The sequence below is a fragment of the Calonectris borealis genome, chromosome 2, assembly GCF_964195595.1.
Source record: "Calonectris borealis chromosome 2, bCalBor7.hap1.2, whole genome shotgun sequence".
Classification (NCBI taxonomy): domain Eukaryota; kingdom Metazoa; phylum Chordata; class Aves; order Procellariiformes; family Procellariidae; genus Calonectris; species Calonectris borealis.
The window spans coordinates 46,297,370-46,318,094 of record NC_134313.1 but is presented as its reverse complement, the minus strand read 5'-3'; the positions used below and the strand labels follow the sequence as shown (position 1 = coordinate 46,318,094).

The 20,725-nt window shown below is 36.1% G+C and overlaps 1 protein-coding gene across 1 annotated transcript in view; it reads left to right on the top strand.

Moving 5' to 3' along the window:
- SNTG1 (syntrophin gamma 1) overlaps positions 1 to 20,725 on the top strand; it is a 379,748-nt gene that overhangs the window by 240,924 nt on the left and 118,099 nt on the right. Inside the window, exons 5-7 of the mRNA XM_075141888.1 lie at positions 1,983 to 2,040; positions 4,711 to 4,754; positions 4,862 to 4,903. Coding sequence (XP_074997989.1) covers positions 1,983 to 2,040; positions 4,711 to 4,754; positions 4,862 to 4,903 — 144 coding nt within the window. The remainder of the gene's footprint in view (positions 1 to 1,982; positions 2,041 to 4,710; positions 4,755 to 4,861; positions 4,904 to 20,725) is intronic.

Here is a 20,725-nt window from a genome sequence, read left to right as displayed (position 1 = left end):
ATATTGAATTTTTGTTTCTTAGAATAGCAGGCAACACCTCCTATGACTAATTTAAAAGGAATCCTTCATACTGGCCAGACTGGGGTGCAGTGAGAGGAGATAATTTCTTCAGTAGGACATTACTGAATGCTTCTTCAAATCTGCAGTGTAAATGGATTTAGGTAGATATAGTGAATGATAGAGGAATAATCATGTTGCGTGCATTGCAGCCTGGCTTAGTAATAACAGTAATTTCCCTCTTTACTGGAGAGCTGAGTCTAAGGAGGGAGGGAGGCCATTTTACTGAGAAAAAAAGACCTATGGTAGCTACGCTGAGTCTTAAACCCTACAGTCCTTAGCTGAGCTTCAAATGTCCTGGATAGTGCAAACTCTGTGTAACATTGGAGGCTTAGGAAGGGAACTGACACAATTATTTTTCTGTTTGTTTGAAAAATTTGGAAGAAATTAAATGTGCCTAAGGAAATGTGACTAAGGAAAAATCTGGAGGGTGTAGGTTAAGTCTTATAAATCTAGCGAGTTTGAACTGATTATCTTAAGTGAAGCCAACTTTTACTGTTGCTGTTCCTCTGGTGAAAACCACTGAAAGATATTCAACAAGTTATAATGCTACAATTTATTTATTCTGAATACATCTCTAAGCCTGACTGAGGTGAAGGTAGCCTCATGGTCTTTGTGGAGTGAATACTCAGTCCATGCTACAAATTTCAATATGTTCTGTGCTTGTCAACACTCCTCTCATGCAATGCCAATAGAACTTTTCTTGTAGACATAAAATTGTTGCAATATTACTGAGACCCCTATTAACTCAGTGTTTTTATGACCATTTGCATTGATAGCCACTAGCAGAAGAAACTTTAATCCTATTTAAAATTCAATGGTTTCACAGGAAATTTGTCTTTATTCCATGACAGAAATAGCTGTTGAATGCAGGAGTCTGTTCAGTTTCAAACAATTGGTTATTGCATGAAGAAGGGATACGTACTGTTCCTTAGACCATCCAAATACCCATGTCAGTCCTTTCCACACCTCGACACTGGATGCCTGGACCTAAGAAAGCCATTGTTTCCAAAGAAAAATCTGGCTGCTGAAGGGAAGAGTAAACAAACCCTTAACCAGGATTCGTAGGCAAAATAACAGTGTGGCAGACTGTCATTTCTGATGATTTGAATTCGTACAGGTTACATTCAGGCTTACACTTTGATGCTCTCTAGAGAGGAAAAAATATTTGTGTCTCTGTGTATATTTGCCTTTCTCTTCCTTTGAGTTTCCTTTTTATTTAAGGTTTCTTTTTAATACTTTATTCTTAAGCACCATGAACGTTTCCAATCCCGACAGGATAAATTGAATGAAGTAACAGCATTGAATTGCTGTTGAACTGTTGAACTACCGTCCAGCTTTCCTTAATTTCCCTCCCATTTATTGAACACCTACTGTTCCATTTCTTAATGTTTCTTTTTCTGTTCCTTGTTACTTATCGCACTGCTTTGCTCACTCTTTGTGCTTGTGTGACAGAGACGGAAACAAATAAAGGCTGCTTTTGAGATGAAAAGTCCAAACTTGCATTTCTTGGGCTTTTGTTTACCTGTTTCTTGCCAGCATGAAAACTAAGTGGTCACAGTGTGGCTGCCATTGTAGTGTGATGGCCATTTTGCTTTTGCAGGACACAATTTCATGCATTAAGCTCTCCAGTATTCACAGAAACTGATGTCCTTTTTCTTCAAGTCTTGTAGAGGAGAGTTTTGAACAACATTCAGTTCACTTCCTGAGCTGGTGATGGCAACTGAGAACTTCTTTATGAGAGGCAATAAGGAATTAATCCCAACCAAAATTTGTTTTTAAAAAAAAAAAAAAAGAGGAAATGCAGAATCAGAGTTATTTTCTCAGTCTCTCTGAAAACTGCAGTTAGAGAAAGGGTAAAATATAATTTTAAGCAAAAAGATATTTCCAGTGACTGACGAGATTGCCATTTATTCTGTTTTCAGGGTGGAGCAGAACATAATATTCCAGTGGTCATTTCTAAGATTTCCAAAGAACAAAGAGGTGGGTGTCAGATTAGTACACTGTGTTTTGACATGCTTCTTAAAGCAAGGTGTATTAAGTCTTGAGATTCTGCAGGAAGAGTTAAACAAATGCTATTGGTGTACCGTTTCTCTCTCCATGTCATTATGATCTTTCTCTTCCTCAGAACTGTTCTCCGAAAAAGTACAGAATTTGGAATATTTTGTAAACAGTCTTCAACACGATTTTTTAAAAAAAAAAGTTCTTGTAAAGCATTATTTTTAAGGAGAGAAATAGAAAGGTATTTAGAGAATGAAAATTTTTAACAAATTTAACAAAAGTTAATGATTTCGTGGCTTTTATTTCCAAATGGTTATTGACAGGAAGCTGTCGCAGATCAAATGTTTGGCCAATAAAGCATGGTAACACAAGAAGAGAATGCATGTCTTTTTGTATTGGTTAGTAGGGTAGTACTCAGACAGGAGTGGGTAATGGCAGAACCTTGGTAATACTCCTATGTTATTTCAGCATTAGATGCTGTGCTGTGTAAGCCTTTGCAGCAACTCATACACAGCAAAACTGGTACTGCATAACGTCTTAACCATACTTATTTTTAATACAAGCAGAACTGGTGCTGAATCTCTGTATTGTTTTTAACTGGCAATGTTTTGAAATTATTGGACTGTTATAATATGCGCTAGGAAGATGGATAATGGTTAAACAGCTCATGATGTGCGCAATGATGAGAGATGAAGGTTGTGAATCAGTACTAGTATGGTGTATTTAATCTCTCTGTTATGTTGTGTATATTTGTGTACATTTGTGTAAGATCAGAAACGTAAACTTGGAAGCATGTCCCTCCATCTGTAATGCAATAATACTAGGATGCTGCTTCTGCACTATTAAAATGTGCCAGCATAAAAAAATCTCATATTCACCCACACAGATAGAGAGAGGTACAGGGGGATCAGCATATTGAGAACTGAAAGCCAGCCCTGGTTGGTAGATATGAAAGCTGTATGTAGGGAGGCTATAGAGTAGCATGGAATGAGCCCCTAAGGAAGGCAATAAGGTTAACCTTAAGAAGTTATTCTTGTGACTCCATTCTTTTCAGTATACATGTAAGTATGTAATACATAATAATGTGGCATATATTGCCTACACTAGCTATTAAGATGCTATTAAGCACTGCAGGAAAAATAAGGAAGATAGACTTAAGTTTAACTGAGCACACAAAAGTACACACTGTGTTCTTTTATTTTTGTCATATTTTTTTGCTGCAGTAGCTGATGCGTTATTTCTAACCTCAACACCTAGCTGAGATATAATGTCCATTACTGCTTTCAATAAAAATTTGCTGATTTTTAGAGAGCTAGTTTTGAGGGACATCTGTGTAGGAGACTATTGTCTTGTGGTGTAGAAAGTGTCATGCCATGTGTCTGTACTAGGGATCTTTGATACAGAAAATGCTGTTTGACCCAGAGCCTGTACCTCAAAGCTCTGCAGGTTTGGTTCTGCCCTCCTCCCAACAGACTCCAGCTCTTTCTTTGGACCTCTAAACAAGAATGAGACATTTGATGCAATTCTTAAAACTAGTGATGCACGTGAGGTGCTTAGGCTAGCACGTTAGGTCATATATGAAGTGTTAATACATGCAAGTCCCGTGTCTGAAGAAGAATATCAAGATACGCATTTATTTAAGAAAAAAGAAAAAAATAAATCAGAATGTCTATCCTCCAATAATTCAAGCATCTTTTGTTACATCTAGCTAATCAGACCAGTCCTTCAAACATGTACTTGAGTATCATAATTTATGTCAATATTGATTCCAGTTTTACAACTCATGTAAATAAATAAAGTTTTTGGATCAAGTCTAATTCTAGTCTTTTCTAGACAGAGTCTTCTGTGATGTTTTGGAATACTATAGATAAATAATCCCATATAATCTGTTAACATTCCTTAATTCTCATATTAGGGGTAATTTATTTCTTTATAAACACTTAAATAATCTTTGTATATATTTCTTAGGTGTTTATAAAGTATATTTGCATTAGATAGCTCTGTAACACAACATAATATCTAAAAATTGCAACTGTAGAATTAGATTTGGTAAATTCCCTTGTGATTAATAGGGTATAGCTTTGTTTTAAAAATCAAATTCAGTTTGGCTGGTGATTTTGTACAATATACTGATTGTCTAGCTCTTCAGCATATAAAGTGTTATCCAGCATAAATACTCCAATGAGTTTATCAAAGATGCAGGATCTAAGTATCTTTGGTAAAAGCTTACAAGTTAAATTTGTCATTCATAAGTAGCTCTGGAGTCTCCGTGTTGCTTTTTCCTCAGAGTTTGTAAGAAACAATCTCTCACAGGCAAACAGAACCTAGTCCTGCAGTCATTTTCTACTCAGAAAAGTATGTCATACCTCACCATAATGGCCTGAAAGGTGCTAGTGACTGATGGAAGATGTTTGATAGTCTTATACTTGGGCTGGGTAGACTCTTTCATTGTAACAGATACACCAGTATTTTGGGATTAAAAAAAAATATCCAAGTAATTTATTTGGAAGTTGTATGTTGGGGTTTTTTATTAGGTGTTTGTTTAAATTTTTAAAAGATTATGTAAAAACATTAAATTAAATAGGAATACATGTACACAAAATGTAAGATGTTTTGTCCAAAAGGAGTGAAAAATATGCTTTCTGTTTTCAGCGGAACTTTCGGGTTTGCTCTTTATAGGAGATGCGATTCTACAGGTGAGTAAAATTGCAAGTTCTTTTGCTTATATTTTTCTAGAAAAGTGAAATGAAATGTATACTTATGAAATGTAGAGTAAGTCTTCTCTTTATCTTTTTAATAACAGATTAATGGAATTAATGTGAGAAAATGCAGGCATGAAGAAGTGGTGAGCTTTTCTGTTTTTTAGTCTACTTCTTGTCTGTTTTAGTTATTGAGATGATAGTGTATGCTGATAGCAATGCACTGGTATCAGTTGTATTATTGTTATTCCTAAACAAATATGACTGTACCTTCTAGCATGGCGAGCAAATAAGATCTTAGTGCAATCTCTTCTTCATAAATTTGTTGTAATTGCTGTTCTCAGATAGGCTTTTCTATATTAAAGGTGATTATTTTATTATGCAGATTTTAGCTATCTGTATTTCAACATTTCTTCTTCTGGCTTGTAGCTATCAAATTTGAACAGTGCTACACCTTTCTGGCTGTGTGAGGTCATTTTTATTTCAAAAGTTGTAATTTGCACTATGTTGGAGATTTGTTGTTTGGTTGCTTTTAATCCTATTTAAAAATTGAAACAAAACTATTCGTCTGCCTTTCCTTCTCTCTCTGTTACTTATGAGAGTGCTCTTTTCCTTCAGTTAAGCTGTTATCAGTACGGGTTTAAAATAACAGTGTATTAAGGAGATTCCTTCTAGAGAAGCCTTGTGTATTTGAGAGCTCTGTAGTAGGATGGTTCCCTTGGTAAGTCAGCTTTGCTGAAAGTATCATGTACTTTTGTTATATTTGACTTTTTGACTCTCCTTAAGTACTTTCAGAAATAGGAAACCCTATATTTCAGAAAAGAATGTGAGAAATGAGAAGATTACCAGAAGAAGAGAATTATCTTTAAATCCTGTGTAACTCCATAGAATTTGTACCTGTATTTGTAAAATAATTTAGTAATGTATATTTGAAAGTTTACTTTTCTAAAACTTACTTTGCTAATTCAGAAATGGTCTATATCTCATACAGCATTCTGTTATATGACAGATCATTGAACATATGCCATGCAGGTATAGAAAGCAAGAGTTAATAAAGATGAAGTTCTGAGGAACAAGTTAGTGCAGGCTGAAAGATTAGATCCCTGAAGTATTCCTTCTCTCAGAATGCTTTTGTGCATTGATTTCGTGTTGGAAATCTGTGCTACAAATCATGCTTCATTCTTCAGAGCCTTTGTCATACCACCTTCCATATACACAGACTAATAGTCGTATTTATAGTACTTTTAAGCTTTGGCTGTGCAACAGTGATCAGATTTTAATCTTTCATAAGCTTACCACAGTTGTTTGGTTTAATATGCATTAATATGCATTAATATGGTAAATCTCTCAATGGGATTTAAATAGTCTATTGGAATTTCAAGACATGAGAAAAAGATATTACTAAAAGTGTAGAGTTGCACACTCAAAGGCATATTGAAAACGGGTAAGAACACCAGGTTTTTTTTCTTTTTTTCTGAGACAATCTCTTAACCATTACAACTGTACATAAATCTGTTGGCTATTTATGGTCAGATTTAAGCACTTTCACGGAAAAAAAGAGATTTTGAAAAAGCCAAAAGGTACAGATTGACATAGAGTAGCAAGTGTCATCATGTTAAATTTTGTTTTATACCTTGTTTGTCCAACATAATCTGCTTCTCAAAAAAATTTAATCTTACCAGTTTTGAACATGCATTTGTGTATGTGCAAGTGTTTTAGGAGTTTAAGAAGCAGATAAATTTTAAATTAAATCTTTATGCCAAATAAGAACAGTTCTTAAGAATTAATAGTAAATATTGAGCAATATTTAAATAACATAAAATGTCCATATGACATTTTATAAACTAAAATATGCAGAGGAGTTATAAATATAAAATACAAAATAAATATAAAAACCAAAGTAAATGAACTCTGATAAACTATTTTTTTTCAGAAACATTCACTATCATATGTTTTATATTTGTGGAGTAAATTTGTTGTAAAGCCTGCTATAGTAATGATAGATATGGTTATGCATTGTGCAGTAATCTGTGAGTTTAGGCAGAGCCCTGAGTGAAGGGGAAGTACATCAGCTCATCTGCCAGCAGGAGTTATAGGTGGGATTTTGTCTTTGCAGTTTGAGTTGTTCTAGCACTTCTCTCCTGCAGGGTCTTTATCAAATACAAGATCTGTAGCTCTAATCTTAAGGTAACAGGGAAAATAGGAAGTGTGTAAAGAATAGTTGCTCACAGCAGGGAGTCGAACAGTAGTGGAAACTCAATTTTCAATTCTTATTGCATCTAGGTACTTTTCAAATGTCTATGCAAGGTATATGAGCTCGGAGATTTGTTTCTTTCTGATTCTAATTAAGACTTAGCAGGTATCATATTAGATGAGAATATATTAGTGTTTTGGGTTGTCTTAATGTCTTAGAAAATATTCATTGTAAACCAGCATGGAATTTTTTTCAGTGTGTAAAACTGAAGATGCCCACAGAAAATTCAGACTTGTATCTGCAGTGTACATCCTATGAGTGTTCATTCTTTTTCTAGATCCAAAATTTCTTGCTGCTTGCAGAAACTTTTACAGTATATGTCATATCTTCATAGCTCTGCAATGAAAAGACCTATGGCATAATCACTGCAGCCTATTGTATTACACTGATGATTAGTTAGCCCTGGTATTTCACTATGCTTTACTGATAGCTATACTATGCATATAAAATTATTTGAATTTCAAAATTAAGTAGTTTAATCAAATCAGTGCCATCTTTCATAGTAGGGAGACTCTTTCCCCAATATATAATGAACTTAGTTGGCTTAACACTTGTGGGCACTCCTTTGTTGTCTTTATTGTCTTCCATTAGTTATTAGATCTGGTGATATAGTATTCAGTGATGCACAGATCCTGTTACCCAAGAAATATACTATAATCTGAAGCCTGAATCTGACAAATGGGTAGGTAGATACATAGGTAGGCAGATAGATGATAAAAAGATAGATAGATAGATAAGACTCTTACAAGTCTGGATAGGTAGGTTTAGTCAGTTCTTAGTGTACCTTACTGGAAACCTCTACACAATCCTTTCTGATTTTTTTTTAGCTTTAGGTGAATCAGTTAATTTTGAGCTTAGTTTTCTGCTTGTAGAAGGTGAGAATATTATTCATACCATGAAAGCACATTATGAGTTTCTATCAAAGGCTGAATGTCAGCTTGTTGGTTGTCTTGGGTTGTAAAGATTCCCATCTGAGTACAGCACAACATTGCTTCAGTTTTAGTGCTCTCCTATGGTAAAATAAATACATGCTCTCTGTGGTGAAGTATCAGCAGGGGAGGAGGTTGAGGAAAAAAAAATCTAGCAATTCTCTTAAAAAATATCTCTTAACATCATACTGGCAATTTGACTCCAAAAATGCAGTATGAACTTGAATGTAGAGGCAAGGAGAGTCCGTTATATCTGTTAATTTACATGAGTTTGTGCTCTTTCTACTCTTGATTTATTAATTATTCCTTTTCAGGTAGACTCTCCCTTACATTTTGCAACAAGACTTTTTAAAGGCTGAAATTAGGATTATGCATAGACAGACCTATGAGTTTAGGCTTCTGTCTAATTAATATGGTCCAACAATGCATAACTTGTCAATCCATACACCTAGTTCTTTCAAGGGCTTACAATGGATATGATTATTCATAAGGCTGGAAACTAGTATATTTGTAGTCTGGAAACTAATGTATCTGTAGTCTTTACCTCCATTTATTGTACAAACATAAACCAAAGATAGATAGGCAATCACCAACATAATGCTGTTCTTGTAGCACATGTGGACATTTTTGGTCATTCTGGGTCTACCCACTATACCTCTAACAATGGACAAAATTTTGGGAGAGAGTGAGAGGCCCTGCTGTGAGCTACTTCCCTTGAGCTACTACTGAGTGGCTTGGAGTAGGAGAGTACGAGTCAACTCAGTTGCATACTACCAAAAATCTTGTGTGGGGTCTACTGCTCTTCCTGTTTCCTGGGTTACAGTGCACCAAAGCTTCTGGGGCCCATGGACAAAGAAGAATTTCAGTCAAATGAACACTGATATGTTTAAGATTATGTCTCTGTTCTTAACGTTGTGAATAAAGCATCTCAGGTAGTACCAACAATTATGGTTACGTATCACTGGGGTTTCTTTGGATCTCAGCATCTGTATTTCTCTTAGGAAATAAAAATAGAATTAAATGAATGTGGATATGAAAGAATTTCTTATTTCTTCTATTTGGAGAAAATTCAGGGAAAGTTTCTAATGAAAAATGATAGTTCATACGTGCCAGTTAACGTGGCATTTGTGCATTCCTTGAAGAGCAACAGGAAAAGCTCACGTAGAGGTAGGTAGGTATCAAGACATCACAGATAAATAGTTAGACTTTGGTGGATTTTATGTAGCACCATGTTTCAATTCAGCCATCAGCTGCGTTTTGCACAAGACATCTTTTTGCAGCAGAATGACCTGACGGGATGTCCTCGTGCACTGCATTGTATCTTTTGCTTCCCCCTTCTCTCTGCATTCATAGCAGGGCTGTAACCGTGCTAGCTCTCCATGAGTCATATATGTTATATAAAACTGACAGTATAGGGGTTGTAGTTGCTTAACTGCAATCATGTGGAGCAGATTAAATTCTTACTCTGATTCTTTGGTTTAAAACTGTGGTTTCATTCAAACAGATTTTTAAAACCCGTTATGAATAGTTTTGATACTGTTTTTCGTAAATGTTTTTCAGCAGAAGAACGAGCATATTGTATTTGTAAGACAGGACTGGAAACCAAATGATCTGAAATCTCACTCCATCTTGACTTTGCAGATGTGTCTTTTGGTAAATTATGTTTTTATGTTATCTTTGTTTCCTTAACTGTGAAACAGAGACCTAAGCTATTATCAGGTTTAGCTCACTGAATTATATGAAGTACTTCAGAATCTGTTGTAGAAAAGGATGTCTACATTAATATTGTGCTGCTTGGTGATAGTGATAACAGCAAGCTGCAAATATAGATTACCACCTTCTCATATTATGTGGCAGAGATCCTGTACTGTGTAACTCGTAGCACAGCCGTTTAATTCTTTCCCCTCTAGACTGAATGGTGACTTTAAATATTGAAGCTGTATGGTTAGTGTTTCTAAGAGAAGACCATAATCAATCTGCAATTTGTAACCTTTGAATTTGAAAGTGAAATGTAAACTTTTTGGAAATCCAATATTTCCTTTGTAAGAAGAGGCCAAGTTATTACTTTTTCTATACAGCTGCTGTTTTCTATTTGAGACTTGGGTAATAAAAAAAGTGCTAATGTCACCTTGGCTACCCTGGTGCAATTAATGAAAACATCTGTTACAATGTATTTACAATGTCCTTATTGTTCATGAAATTTGGAGCTAGTAATAATCTGTCAAATATTTCAGCACTGATTTGAAATAAGTGTCCATCAAGTGGAAAAGAACCTAGCAGGTGTAAATAGTTTCCTGTTTTTTCCTGTGTGGTGGAAATTCCTTGGATTAGGATATATCCTGGAGCAGTATTCTTAACATGTATTCAGCTGCTTTTCTAATCTGTTTTTAGCTATGGTTTTTTAGTGTTTAAATAATTATTTTTTGTGCCAAACTCAGTAAAAGCTTGAATTTATTCAAGCACTATGATGTTAGACTTTTAAAATATGTTAATATGTTGCTTGTCTCCCTAATTTATATTTTCATTTCTTTTTCTCAAGATACCTGTAGATAGATTAGTCATTTTATTAAGATTTCATCTTTTAAAACTAATAATCAGTACTACTAAGTTTCAATAGATAGGGGTATAATATGCCGGCATGGCTGATACCAAGTCTATATGATTAATCTTATTATTTCCTTATTACATAGCTATGGTCCTCAAAGCAAAAATCTATTAGGGTTTAGTGGGATAGAGTGAAAGATGGAATCACCAGTTACAGTGCAACATCCTTCAAATAACTGCCATTGGTTCCTCTTTTGTCATGTAGCTCTATTAATCCTGAAATCCTGAGCTGCAAAGAGACAATTGAGCAACAGATTTAATAAGACATGCTTTGTTTGTGACCTTGTTTACATTGATATGTAACGTAGACTCGGGTTTGTTTGCTTCCTTAGGAAGCAAATAGAAATATTTTCATATTTGTTTGTACATGTGTGTGTTTTATCCTCCAGAAGACTTTTTGAAATATTTCATTCTGCACAGCATCTTCCAGTTGTGGAGCTATACCTCAGTTTGACTTTGGTACAGGGACTCCATTTTTTCTTTGCTGTGCATAGATGTAATACTGTACAATAATTAAAAAATAAGAAAATGGGGCTGGCTTTCTGGTAGAGCACCAGAGTCCCAATTATTTTAAATTTCTTTCTGTGTGGTTTATATTTGGAAAGGCATAGTCCACTTTGGCTAGGTGTTCTGAGTTTTTTGTTTTACTTGGACTAACTACTCCATAATAATCTAGTGAGACTACACAAGAATAGCACACAGAACATCAAAAGCCTCCAAAAGACAGAGGAAATAAACATACACAAAGCACTCCAATTTAATGTGGGAAAAATGAAACCTTCTATAGGCATGAAAATTATCTTCCCTGGGCACTATTAAAAAAATTTCATTTACCCATATGGACTAAAATATACGGTCCTACTGGCAACAACAGTGTTTTCTTTAAACAGGTAACAACCATGTGGTATAGACTGAACACAAATGTTCACCTCTAAAAGGCAACCTCTGAATTTCTTATGGCTTGACATGGGCCCAAGAGAGCACATTGAACAAAATAGAGCGGGTGTACTGATTTAGCTAGCCAGAAGGAGTCATAAATAAGAGGTGTGCTGAAAGAAATGCAAATATGCACATACATAGAGTCTTCTGACATTTTTCCGGTAGTTACAATACCTGATTTAACTCTTCAGAATTGTCATTGTTCTGGCTATAGTAAAATCAGATGGGTGCCAGGAAGAAACTTTTTATCCAGGGGTTATCTAACACCTGTACATATTTGTAGGTCTTTTTTTTTTCTCTACAATGGGTCTTTGTCTTTTGACAGTTTGTTCGGTGGAGGAGGAAGAGGAAAGGAGAATGGACTCTATATATTTTTCAATAGTATCCAGTGTTGGACTGTTCCAGCCAGATACATGGAGGTTTCCAGATGGCCCACCCCATACTTCTCAACCACTAGTATGGTACAGTATGGTACTGGTGTTTTGGTATCTGTTTGTCAGCACTGGGCCTATTTCTAGATGTATACTTTTTTCTTAGTTTTGCCCTCATAGTACTGGTGTCTTTCTACAAGTTCAATTTGGTACTACCTGTTTCCCGTTAGCTGTTTTGCAAGACTGTGGCCAGTAAAACAGCTTGCAGTAGGAAGAGGTTCACAGATCACAAGAAAAACTTTGGTGCAGGTGTGGTTACAGAGGGAAGAAACTCTTCATTAAAAGTTACAAAGGTTACCCGTTCTTTAGATTTTAGCAGAGACACCTGCAAGAGTTGTTGCCTCCCTGTGCTGTTAGTACTTTTCTGAACGAAATGGGAAATAGTCAGTGCTCAGGCTGAAATGGCATTATCAGGATAATGACCTCTATCTTTAAATGAGGTCTAGCAAATGTACATAGCTCTATTCCACTTCACATGCCCTTGTCAAGCCAGTACTGATTCAGAATATTTCAAAGGTTCTAATTGTATTGACCTGTTAAAAGGAAAGTTCAAGGGAATGCTCTACATGAAAAAACTCCCATATTTAAACATGTTGGTGTGCAGTAGAAAGTACTGAGGATCTTTCTCGATTCCCTGAAATACTGAATTGCCTTCCCTTCTTATACTATTCTGGGTATAATATATTTACATATTAAATGGATGGACAGACATGTTTCACAAAATCTTTGCCATATCTCATCGTCTTAAGGGTTTTTTGACATCTTTTGTTCAGTCATATTTACATGAAAAATCTAATACCAAGCACATTCAAAATCCCCTGTGCACTTCAGGCCATCATGTATTATTTCCGAATTACTGACTGCAGAGGGAAGTGTTGGTGAGAGCTAGCATTTACTGTAATGAATGCTAACAGGTGAAATATTTTGTTTAAACATCTTTCACCCTGAAAGATTACAAGGTTTTACAGACTGTATAAAGCATCTTTCCATCAATCAATGAGTGAGGTTTCAGAGTAAAATTAATCACCTGCACAACAATGGCAACAACAACAAATCTGTGAGACAAAGTATTATTTCTTTCCAGTTAAAACACTGGGAGCTTTGGAATTTGGCAATACCAAGACATTTAAAGTTTTACTGCTACGACTACAGTTTTTAATATCCCAGAAGGTGTCAAAACCAAAATCTTTATATCTCAACAGGAAAGTGTTATCTAAATGGGAGTGTGCTTTTTTGAATCATCTTTCTATGTAGATGTTCCTTAGATAGCTTTGAGTTACATAGCATCAGCACTATTTAGCTTATTTTCTGAATTTTTGTAGAAACTGACAGCACAGAGAAAATTGTAAAACCAGAAATATTAAGGTTTGAGAGGCCTACACTTTTTAAAAGTGAGGGCTGTAGTTTGTGCATTCGTTTGTGATATTCTGACATATTCACCTAGCAGCAATGTAACAGAATTTTACAAAGCATTTTGTTTTTCTTTTGTTGTTGATGTTGCAGTTTTTGCTTCAGAAAACACATCCACTCTATATAATAGTCTATAAATTATGGTTTTTATAAGATTTTATAGTCTCAAATGGTAATTAACTGCTGGCAAGAATGGATTTCCGTGGGGTTATTGCCTAATTAGGGAAATAAGAAAAGGTAAAATAAGGGTTGCAATGGGATAAGTAGCCTGATCATTTTGGATGAATATATGAGATATATGCTTAACTTTGAAAGTCATGAAGACCTCATGCTATAAACTGATTAAACCTGTAATTCAGCACATTTTCATCATTATGCTGAAATACAAATTAGCTTTTTTACTTCCTTGGATTTATATATTAATCTCTTTTCTTTCCAAAATACCTGTAAATGTCCTCCACTTAATTAATATCCAGTGTGAGTACCCCCAAACTCAGTTTTGCCAAGATCCTTAAAATTTAGATGCGATGAAAATGCTCCTAAAAATGTTGAGGCAATATTATTTGTGAAAATTTCAGATTATGGGATAACTACGTTGGATCCCAGTCCAGCAAAATATGTATTTGCCTAAAAGTATGAATTTAAGTATTTTACTAAATTGGGGACTTTCTTTGTTATAAATATTTATGAAGAACAAAGTCATTTTCTCAACTTCAGCTAGATGCAGTACAATTATTCTGCAGCAGAAAGGCATGCCATTGCATTAAATGGCATGAAAGTATGTTCTTATATTTTCTCAGCTGAAAAGTTTTACCACTGAGCACATTCCCTGAAGTACTAAAATATCTTTCTCAGAGATAGGGATGAGTTTCTCAGAGATTAGGTCCTGAGCTGCCGAGAAGCTTAGCAGAGTTAACTGCATATATTGATCTAAAACATTACTTGAAATACAAATTTGTCCAGGATTTATTCTTTATGTCATTGTGAAGTTGACAGTTGATAGCATTTAGAACTGAACAAATAGGAGTAGGCTTGTACATTAATATGTATTCAAATTCAGAATTAAAATTTGATTTCAAACTCTTTAAGACCATTTTGTATTCATTTTTTATGAGCATTTATATGCTGGTGCTTGATTAGTGTGACTGTTCATGAAAAGTAAATGTTAAGGTCATATTTGCCAACAGCAAACTTTATATTGAATATGTAAATGTGAAATTTGCCACTAGCTGTGTGTTTGACCCCAGCCTTGCAATGGGATTAGTGTGAGCAAACTCTTATTCTGGGACTGATCTTTCTTTCTTCCCCCAGAACTGGGGCTCTGCTTAGTCAGACAAAATATTCAAGCCATGTTTTCAACAATCTTAGACCTATCTTTGTTCATAAAAGATTTAAAAATTAAGAATGTACTTCAAAATGCTGTGTCAACTGGATGACTTTCACTCTTCAAGCATTAGGAACAGAAACAATGCTGGCATGTTATGTAGTTTAGTAACATGTATGCATTTTTAATATTACTAACAATCTTTTCACAAATTGCATACATAAAAACTGTACTTGTTTAGAAAGTGTGTTAGAAAGTTCATATAGAACTCAACTGTGAGAGCACTTTGGTAAATTTGAAGTGTGGGAACAGTTTAACTGAAGGAGCAGGGGATTCTTATATATTTAATAGATAGACAAGCAGCTTTGTTGTTTTGTTAATAATCAGGGCTAAAAAACTCAGACCCTTCAAGCTCATTGCTATAATGAAAAAAAAAAAAAAAGTGCAGTATGATCAACTGTGAAAAGAAAGAACTCCAAATCCTTTAAAATGGATGATTTGTTTGGAATTATTTCCTCCTATTGAGGAGCACATTACCTGCAAAATTTGGAGACCTTAATTACAAGTTATTATCCAGTTTCTGTTACAGCTTACTAGAAAAAAACATTTCCACTTTCAACTTTGCTTCGATTTTTACTCTTACTTTTTTTTAAAAAAAATTATTGTTAAAAAAGCAAAAACTTCTATTTGAAGCTTTTTGGCTTTAGCATAATGTCTTCTATCAAAAGAAAAATATGTGCCTGTTCATAAAAGGATTTCTAGTGATCTTTATTCCAGTTGTAGCTGGGTACTCTAGGAATCAAGCAGACAAATATGGAACAATTTGCTTTATTCTGTAAATATAGCTGATGTTATTTTATTTTTCTTAATGTAAAATTGATAATGTCTTTAGTGTTTTTCATTATGCTGCATATTTTATGTGACTTTTGTATAGAGGATGGAGACTCCTAAGTGACTAAGTCATTCTTCTAAGGTTTTCCTGGGTAATTGCTGAAATATGGCTCTTGGTTTTGAGAGGCCATACACAACATTTTTCTTCAATTCAGCTTATGATTATCTGCTGGAATCTGTTGTATTCTCATACACTGTTGGACAGCTCATACGCTATACTTATTTTTTTCTAGAATAGTGAATGCATTATCATGCACTGTATGCCATAATACCTGCAGGCCACAAGCAAAATCGTAATGATGTTCTATATAAGAGAAACTGATATTATTATCTTTTGTGTTGGTTTTCCCATTTAGTTTGTCAGTAATTTCATGACTGAAGCTCTGGCCTATATCTAATAGCAAGTGTTTTGTGGCAGCTCTTATCACCAGAAAGTGCCATTCCAGTATAACCTGTCTTTTTGCAGATTACTGGATGGTAATCAAAAACTTGCTTAAAGATGTGTCAGGGAAATCTGTGACGGAATATTTAGTATGGTGTATATTATAATATCCTATACCCTAAATAATCTTTTTTATTTTTAGTCCAAGAGAATATTTCTTATTAAATTTTTCTGCTTTCATTTAAAGATGGTTTTACCCATCTTTTGCTATCTGAAATTCTTGCTAGAGAATAGCAGTTCCAAGAATTGGTTGATAGCCTACAGAAAATTAGTAAATTATGGTTCTGGCTTATTCTTACTGCTTTAAATTATATTGGACTAAACCCCACTAAATTGGTACTGTTTGCATGAGTAATAAAGATAGATTTCACAAGGATGTTGTGCAGATATGATGAGTAGCAGGAATTTCTGCATATTATCTATGTATTAAAATATGGTGTAAGTTTTGCCTAAAAGGAAAAAAAAAATCTTTGAATTTTTATGTCACGGATCCTTGAAGGTAAATGTGCAAAGCCTCTGGAGGTTGCTTAATGTTCTACAGGCATTGACAGCTTTTTAAAAATATTTTCCATAACATGTAGTTGAGAGGAAAAAAAAAACACCACCATCTCAGCATAGCCTTCTGCCACAGTTGGTTTCTAATTATTATGAAGTCCAAAAACCTTGTGTCTTTAATAAGAAATCCTTTGTAAACTGATGGGGTAGCCTATCGTTCATCTGACTCTACACACCAGGATGCTGTGCAACCTTTTGGCAAAGCTGTGTAGAAGTCAGTAGATGCTATTATAACAGTGGTGTAAATGCTTCTTCTATTTCAGTAGGAGTTTTGTTTTGTTTATTAAGAGGATTGCACATTTCTCCCAAAGCGGCTTTGGTCAATATTTGATTTGGACAGTCTCAATGAAATTGATCCCAAACAAAATCTGATTCCTGTGTAAATTTCTGAGCTATCATACCAATGAGAGGTTTACCCAAATATATACAATTGTAATGAAAGTATCGTATTGGTAGAAGGTGAAATATACATGTTAATACAACTAGTTGAAACCAGAATCAGGCTTATGGATTTATAATATTTGACTGATGGTGGGGATGAGTAGTTTACCTAAATAATTGGTGATGGTTTTATCAGTCTCACAGAGTTGTAGTTTACAATTAGAAAACTATCTTAAAGTTTTGTGTTGTCCAAAAGAATTCAAGTTTACTATTTCATATGTTTTAAAAAATTGTAGTTTAGTTTCAACCACACTAGGAACAGTTCTACTGATATTTCTAACGTTTTCAGTATTATTAAGGGATTTGCCTCATTCCTCTTAGCCAGTTGTTTTGGAACTCATTAAATATGTAATTACAAAAATATGTGTTCTTGAATTAGCTCGGAAAGATAATAGACGCCCAGCAGCTGAATATATAATAAGATTCAAGAAGTGGAACAGCTGTGAGAGTTTGAAGTAGAGGACTGCTTAAGACTATGTAACTACACAGGTAGTTTAGTGTAGCTGAGTAATCCTAGAGAAGTAAGAGCCATACACAGAGTAGGTAATATGAAAACAAAAATAGGCAGTTCTGAACTCTGGCATGTACTCACTACATACAGATACACTGAAAAAGCTCATGAAACTTGGAAAGAGTTTGGGTTGGAGTCTTCCGGTTCTTTGAATTTTTTTGTGTTTTCATAGGTATTTTCTTGTCATCAGTAACTCCGTATCATGTAGAGCTGAATGGCTAATAAATGCATCTTTGTGTATTTATTGCTTCTATGGACCACAGTCCTAGACCAATAGTAGTTGATGGAATATAGGTTGGGAAACATTAACAAGACCCATTGTTTGGAATTAGAATCAACATTTGCATTAGAATCAACAGTCTGAAGCTCAGCTGGGATGAATCAAAGAATATACTGATAGATCGCAGTAAATAATGTATTAGAGTTGGAATCTATATAGGGAATTCATATTTTTCATTTTTCAGAATATGGTATGAAATGTTTCAGTTCAGGGACCTATGGTGTCCCCTATGACTTATAGTCAGAGACTCCAGGGTATGGTGTTATCATAGAATCATAGAATCATTAAGGTTGGAAAAGACCTCTAAGATCATCGTGTCCAACCGTCAACCCAACACACCATGCCCACTACACCATGTCCCTAAGCACCTCATCTACATGTCTTTTAAATACTTCCAGGGATGGTGACTCCACCACTTCCCTGGGCAGCCTGTTCCAAGGCCTGATCACTCTTTCAGTAAGGAAATTTCTCCTAATGTCCAATCTAAACCTCCCTTGGCGCAACTTGAGGCCATTTCTTCTTGTCCTATCGCCAGTTACTTGGGAGAAGAGACTGACCCCCACCTCGCTACAACCTCCTTTCAGGTAGTTGTAGAGCGTCATGAGGTCTCCCCTCAGCCTCCTCTTCTCTGGACTAAACAACCCCAGAACCCTCAGCCGCTCCTTATAAGACTTGTGCTCCAGACCCTTCACCAGTTTCGTTGCCCTTCTCTGGACACGCTCCAGCACCTCAATGTCCTTCTTGAGGTGAGGGGCTCAGAACACAGTATTCGAGGTGCAGCCTCACCAGTGCCGAGTACAGGGGCACAATCACCTCCCTACTCCTGCTGGCCACACTAGTTCTGATACAGGCCAGGATGCCGTTGGCCTTCTTGGCCACCTGGGCACACTGCCGGCTCATGTTCCGCCAGCTGTCAACCAGCACCCCCAGGTCCTTTTCCTCTGGGCAGCTTTCCAGCCACTCTTCCCCAAGCCTGTAGCGTTGCCTGGGGTTGTTGTGGCCGAAGTGCAGGACCCGGCACTTGGCCTTGTTGAACCTCATACAGTTGGCCTCTGCCCATCAATCCAGCCTGTCCAGGTCCCTCTGCAGAGCCTTCCTACCCTTGAGCAGATCAATACTCCCACCCAACTTGGTGTCATCTGCAAACTTACTGAGGGAGCACTCGATCCCCTCATCCAGATCGTTGATAAAGATGTTGAACAGGACCGGCCCCAATACTGAGCTCTGGGGAACACCGCTCATGACTGGCCGCCAACTGGATTTAACTCTGTTGACCACAACTCTCTGGGCTCGGCCGTCCGGCCAGTTTTTTACCCAGCGAAGAGTGTACCCGTCTAGGCCGTGAGCCGCCAGCTTCTCTAGGAGAATGCTGTGGGAGACAGTGTCAAAGGCTTTACTGAAGTCCAGGTAGACCACATCCACAGCCTTTCCCTCATCCACTAGGCAGGTCACCTGGTCATAGAAGGAGATCAAGTTGGTCAAGCAGGACCTGCCTTCCATGAACCTGTGCTGGCTGGGCCTGATCCCCTGGTTGTCCCGGACATGGCTCGTGAGCGCCCTCAAAACGAACCGCTCCATGATCTTCCCCGGCAGCGAGGTCAGGCTGACAGGCCTGTAGTTCCCCAGATCCTCCTTCCGGCCCTTCTTATAGATGGGCATCACATTGGCGAGCCTTCAATTGTCTGGGACCTCCCCAGTTAACCAGGACTGCTGGTAAATGATGGAGAGCGGCTCGGCAAGCTCCTCCGCCAGCTCCCTCAGTACCCTCAGGTGGATCCCATCTGGCCCCATAGACTTGTGAGCGTCCAGGTGGCATAGCAGGTCATTAGCTTCTTCCTCTTGAATCCGAGTTTTGAAAGACTTAAAATTTTAACAAGTTCTAATTCCTTGCTTTTCATAGTTTCTGTATTGGAGTAATGACCTTCTAATGATTTAATACGAACTGTGATGACCAGTAAGTGCAGTCTTTAGTGAAACAGAATTCAAAATCAGTGTTCATTACCTAAGAATGCAAATTAAGCACTTATAGCAATATTTTTTATGGGTAATATTTATTAATGATGCTAAGATTAATGAAAGAAGAATAGGAAAATGCTGCAGACTTTTCCTGGCAGACTTTTACTTTCATAATTTTTTTTTCCTCAGGTGTTTGCATTGATATCTTTTGCTGAGGCACTTCTATATTACTTTCGAAAAGATAAACATACAGCTAAGCAATAATTGCAGTCTATTGCTATTCTGATTGAAAGATTACTAAATGTTTCAGTGTTGATTATGGAGCATAAGAAAGTTTAAAAATTTCCAGAAAGCTGTCATCAGATCTTTTAGATAAACTTGTAGGTACTCCATTCCGCAAGTGTTAGACTTAAAGGTTTAAAAACAGATTCTTTTTTCCAACTTGATTGTAAATATATGTGACAATTCTCTTTTTACCTTGGAACTTCATTGAAGAAAGAACTGACAGGAGTCTGTGTCCTCTATGTGACCTATATTTGGTCCTCTGTTGCCTAATGGATTTTTTTTTTTGTGTGAGTTAATTATATTTCCAATAAATTACTTATGAAATGAATCTCTTTCTCCTACCTCCTCATTACACTTATTCATGTTGCTTATATCTGATTATTTTAGTCATTTCCTATGAATGAAACTCTGTAGATGTCTCTTAATGTCAGCTAATATAAATGGCCTACTTTGCATGTAGGCTTGAAACATGATGAAATCTATCTATTTTTAAAATGGGATCCTTAAACTAAGGATCACTTAGTTTTCTACTAATGCTTTATACAGGAGTCTTGAGCTTGCATGTTCTGGTACCTCTGTGTCTAAAGCCCATGAGCCTGTGAAAACAAGTAGGGCAAGGATCAGTGAAGGAAGCCTGAATATAGCTATGACTGGTATGACATTGTCCATCCGAGAAACCACCTGATGGTCTAGCTTAAACGAGTGCTATCACTTGG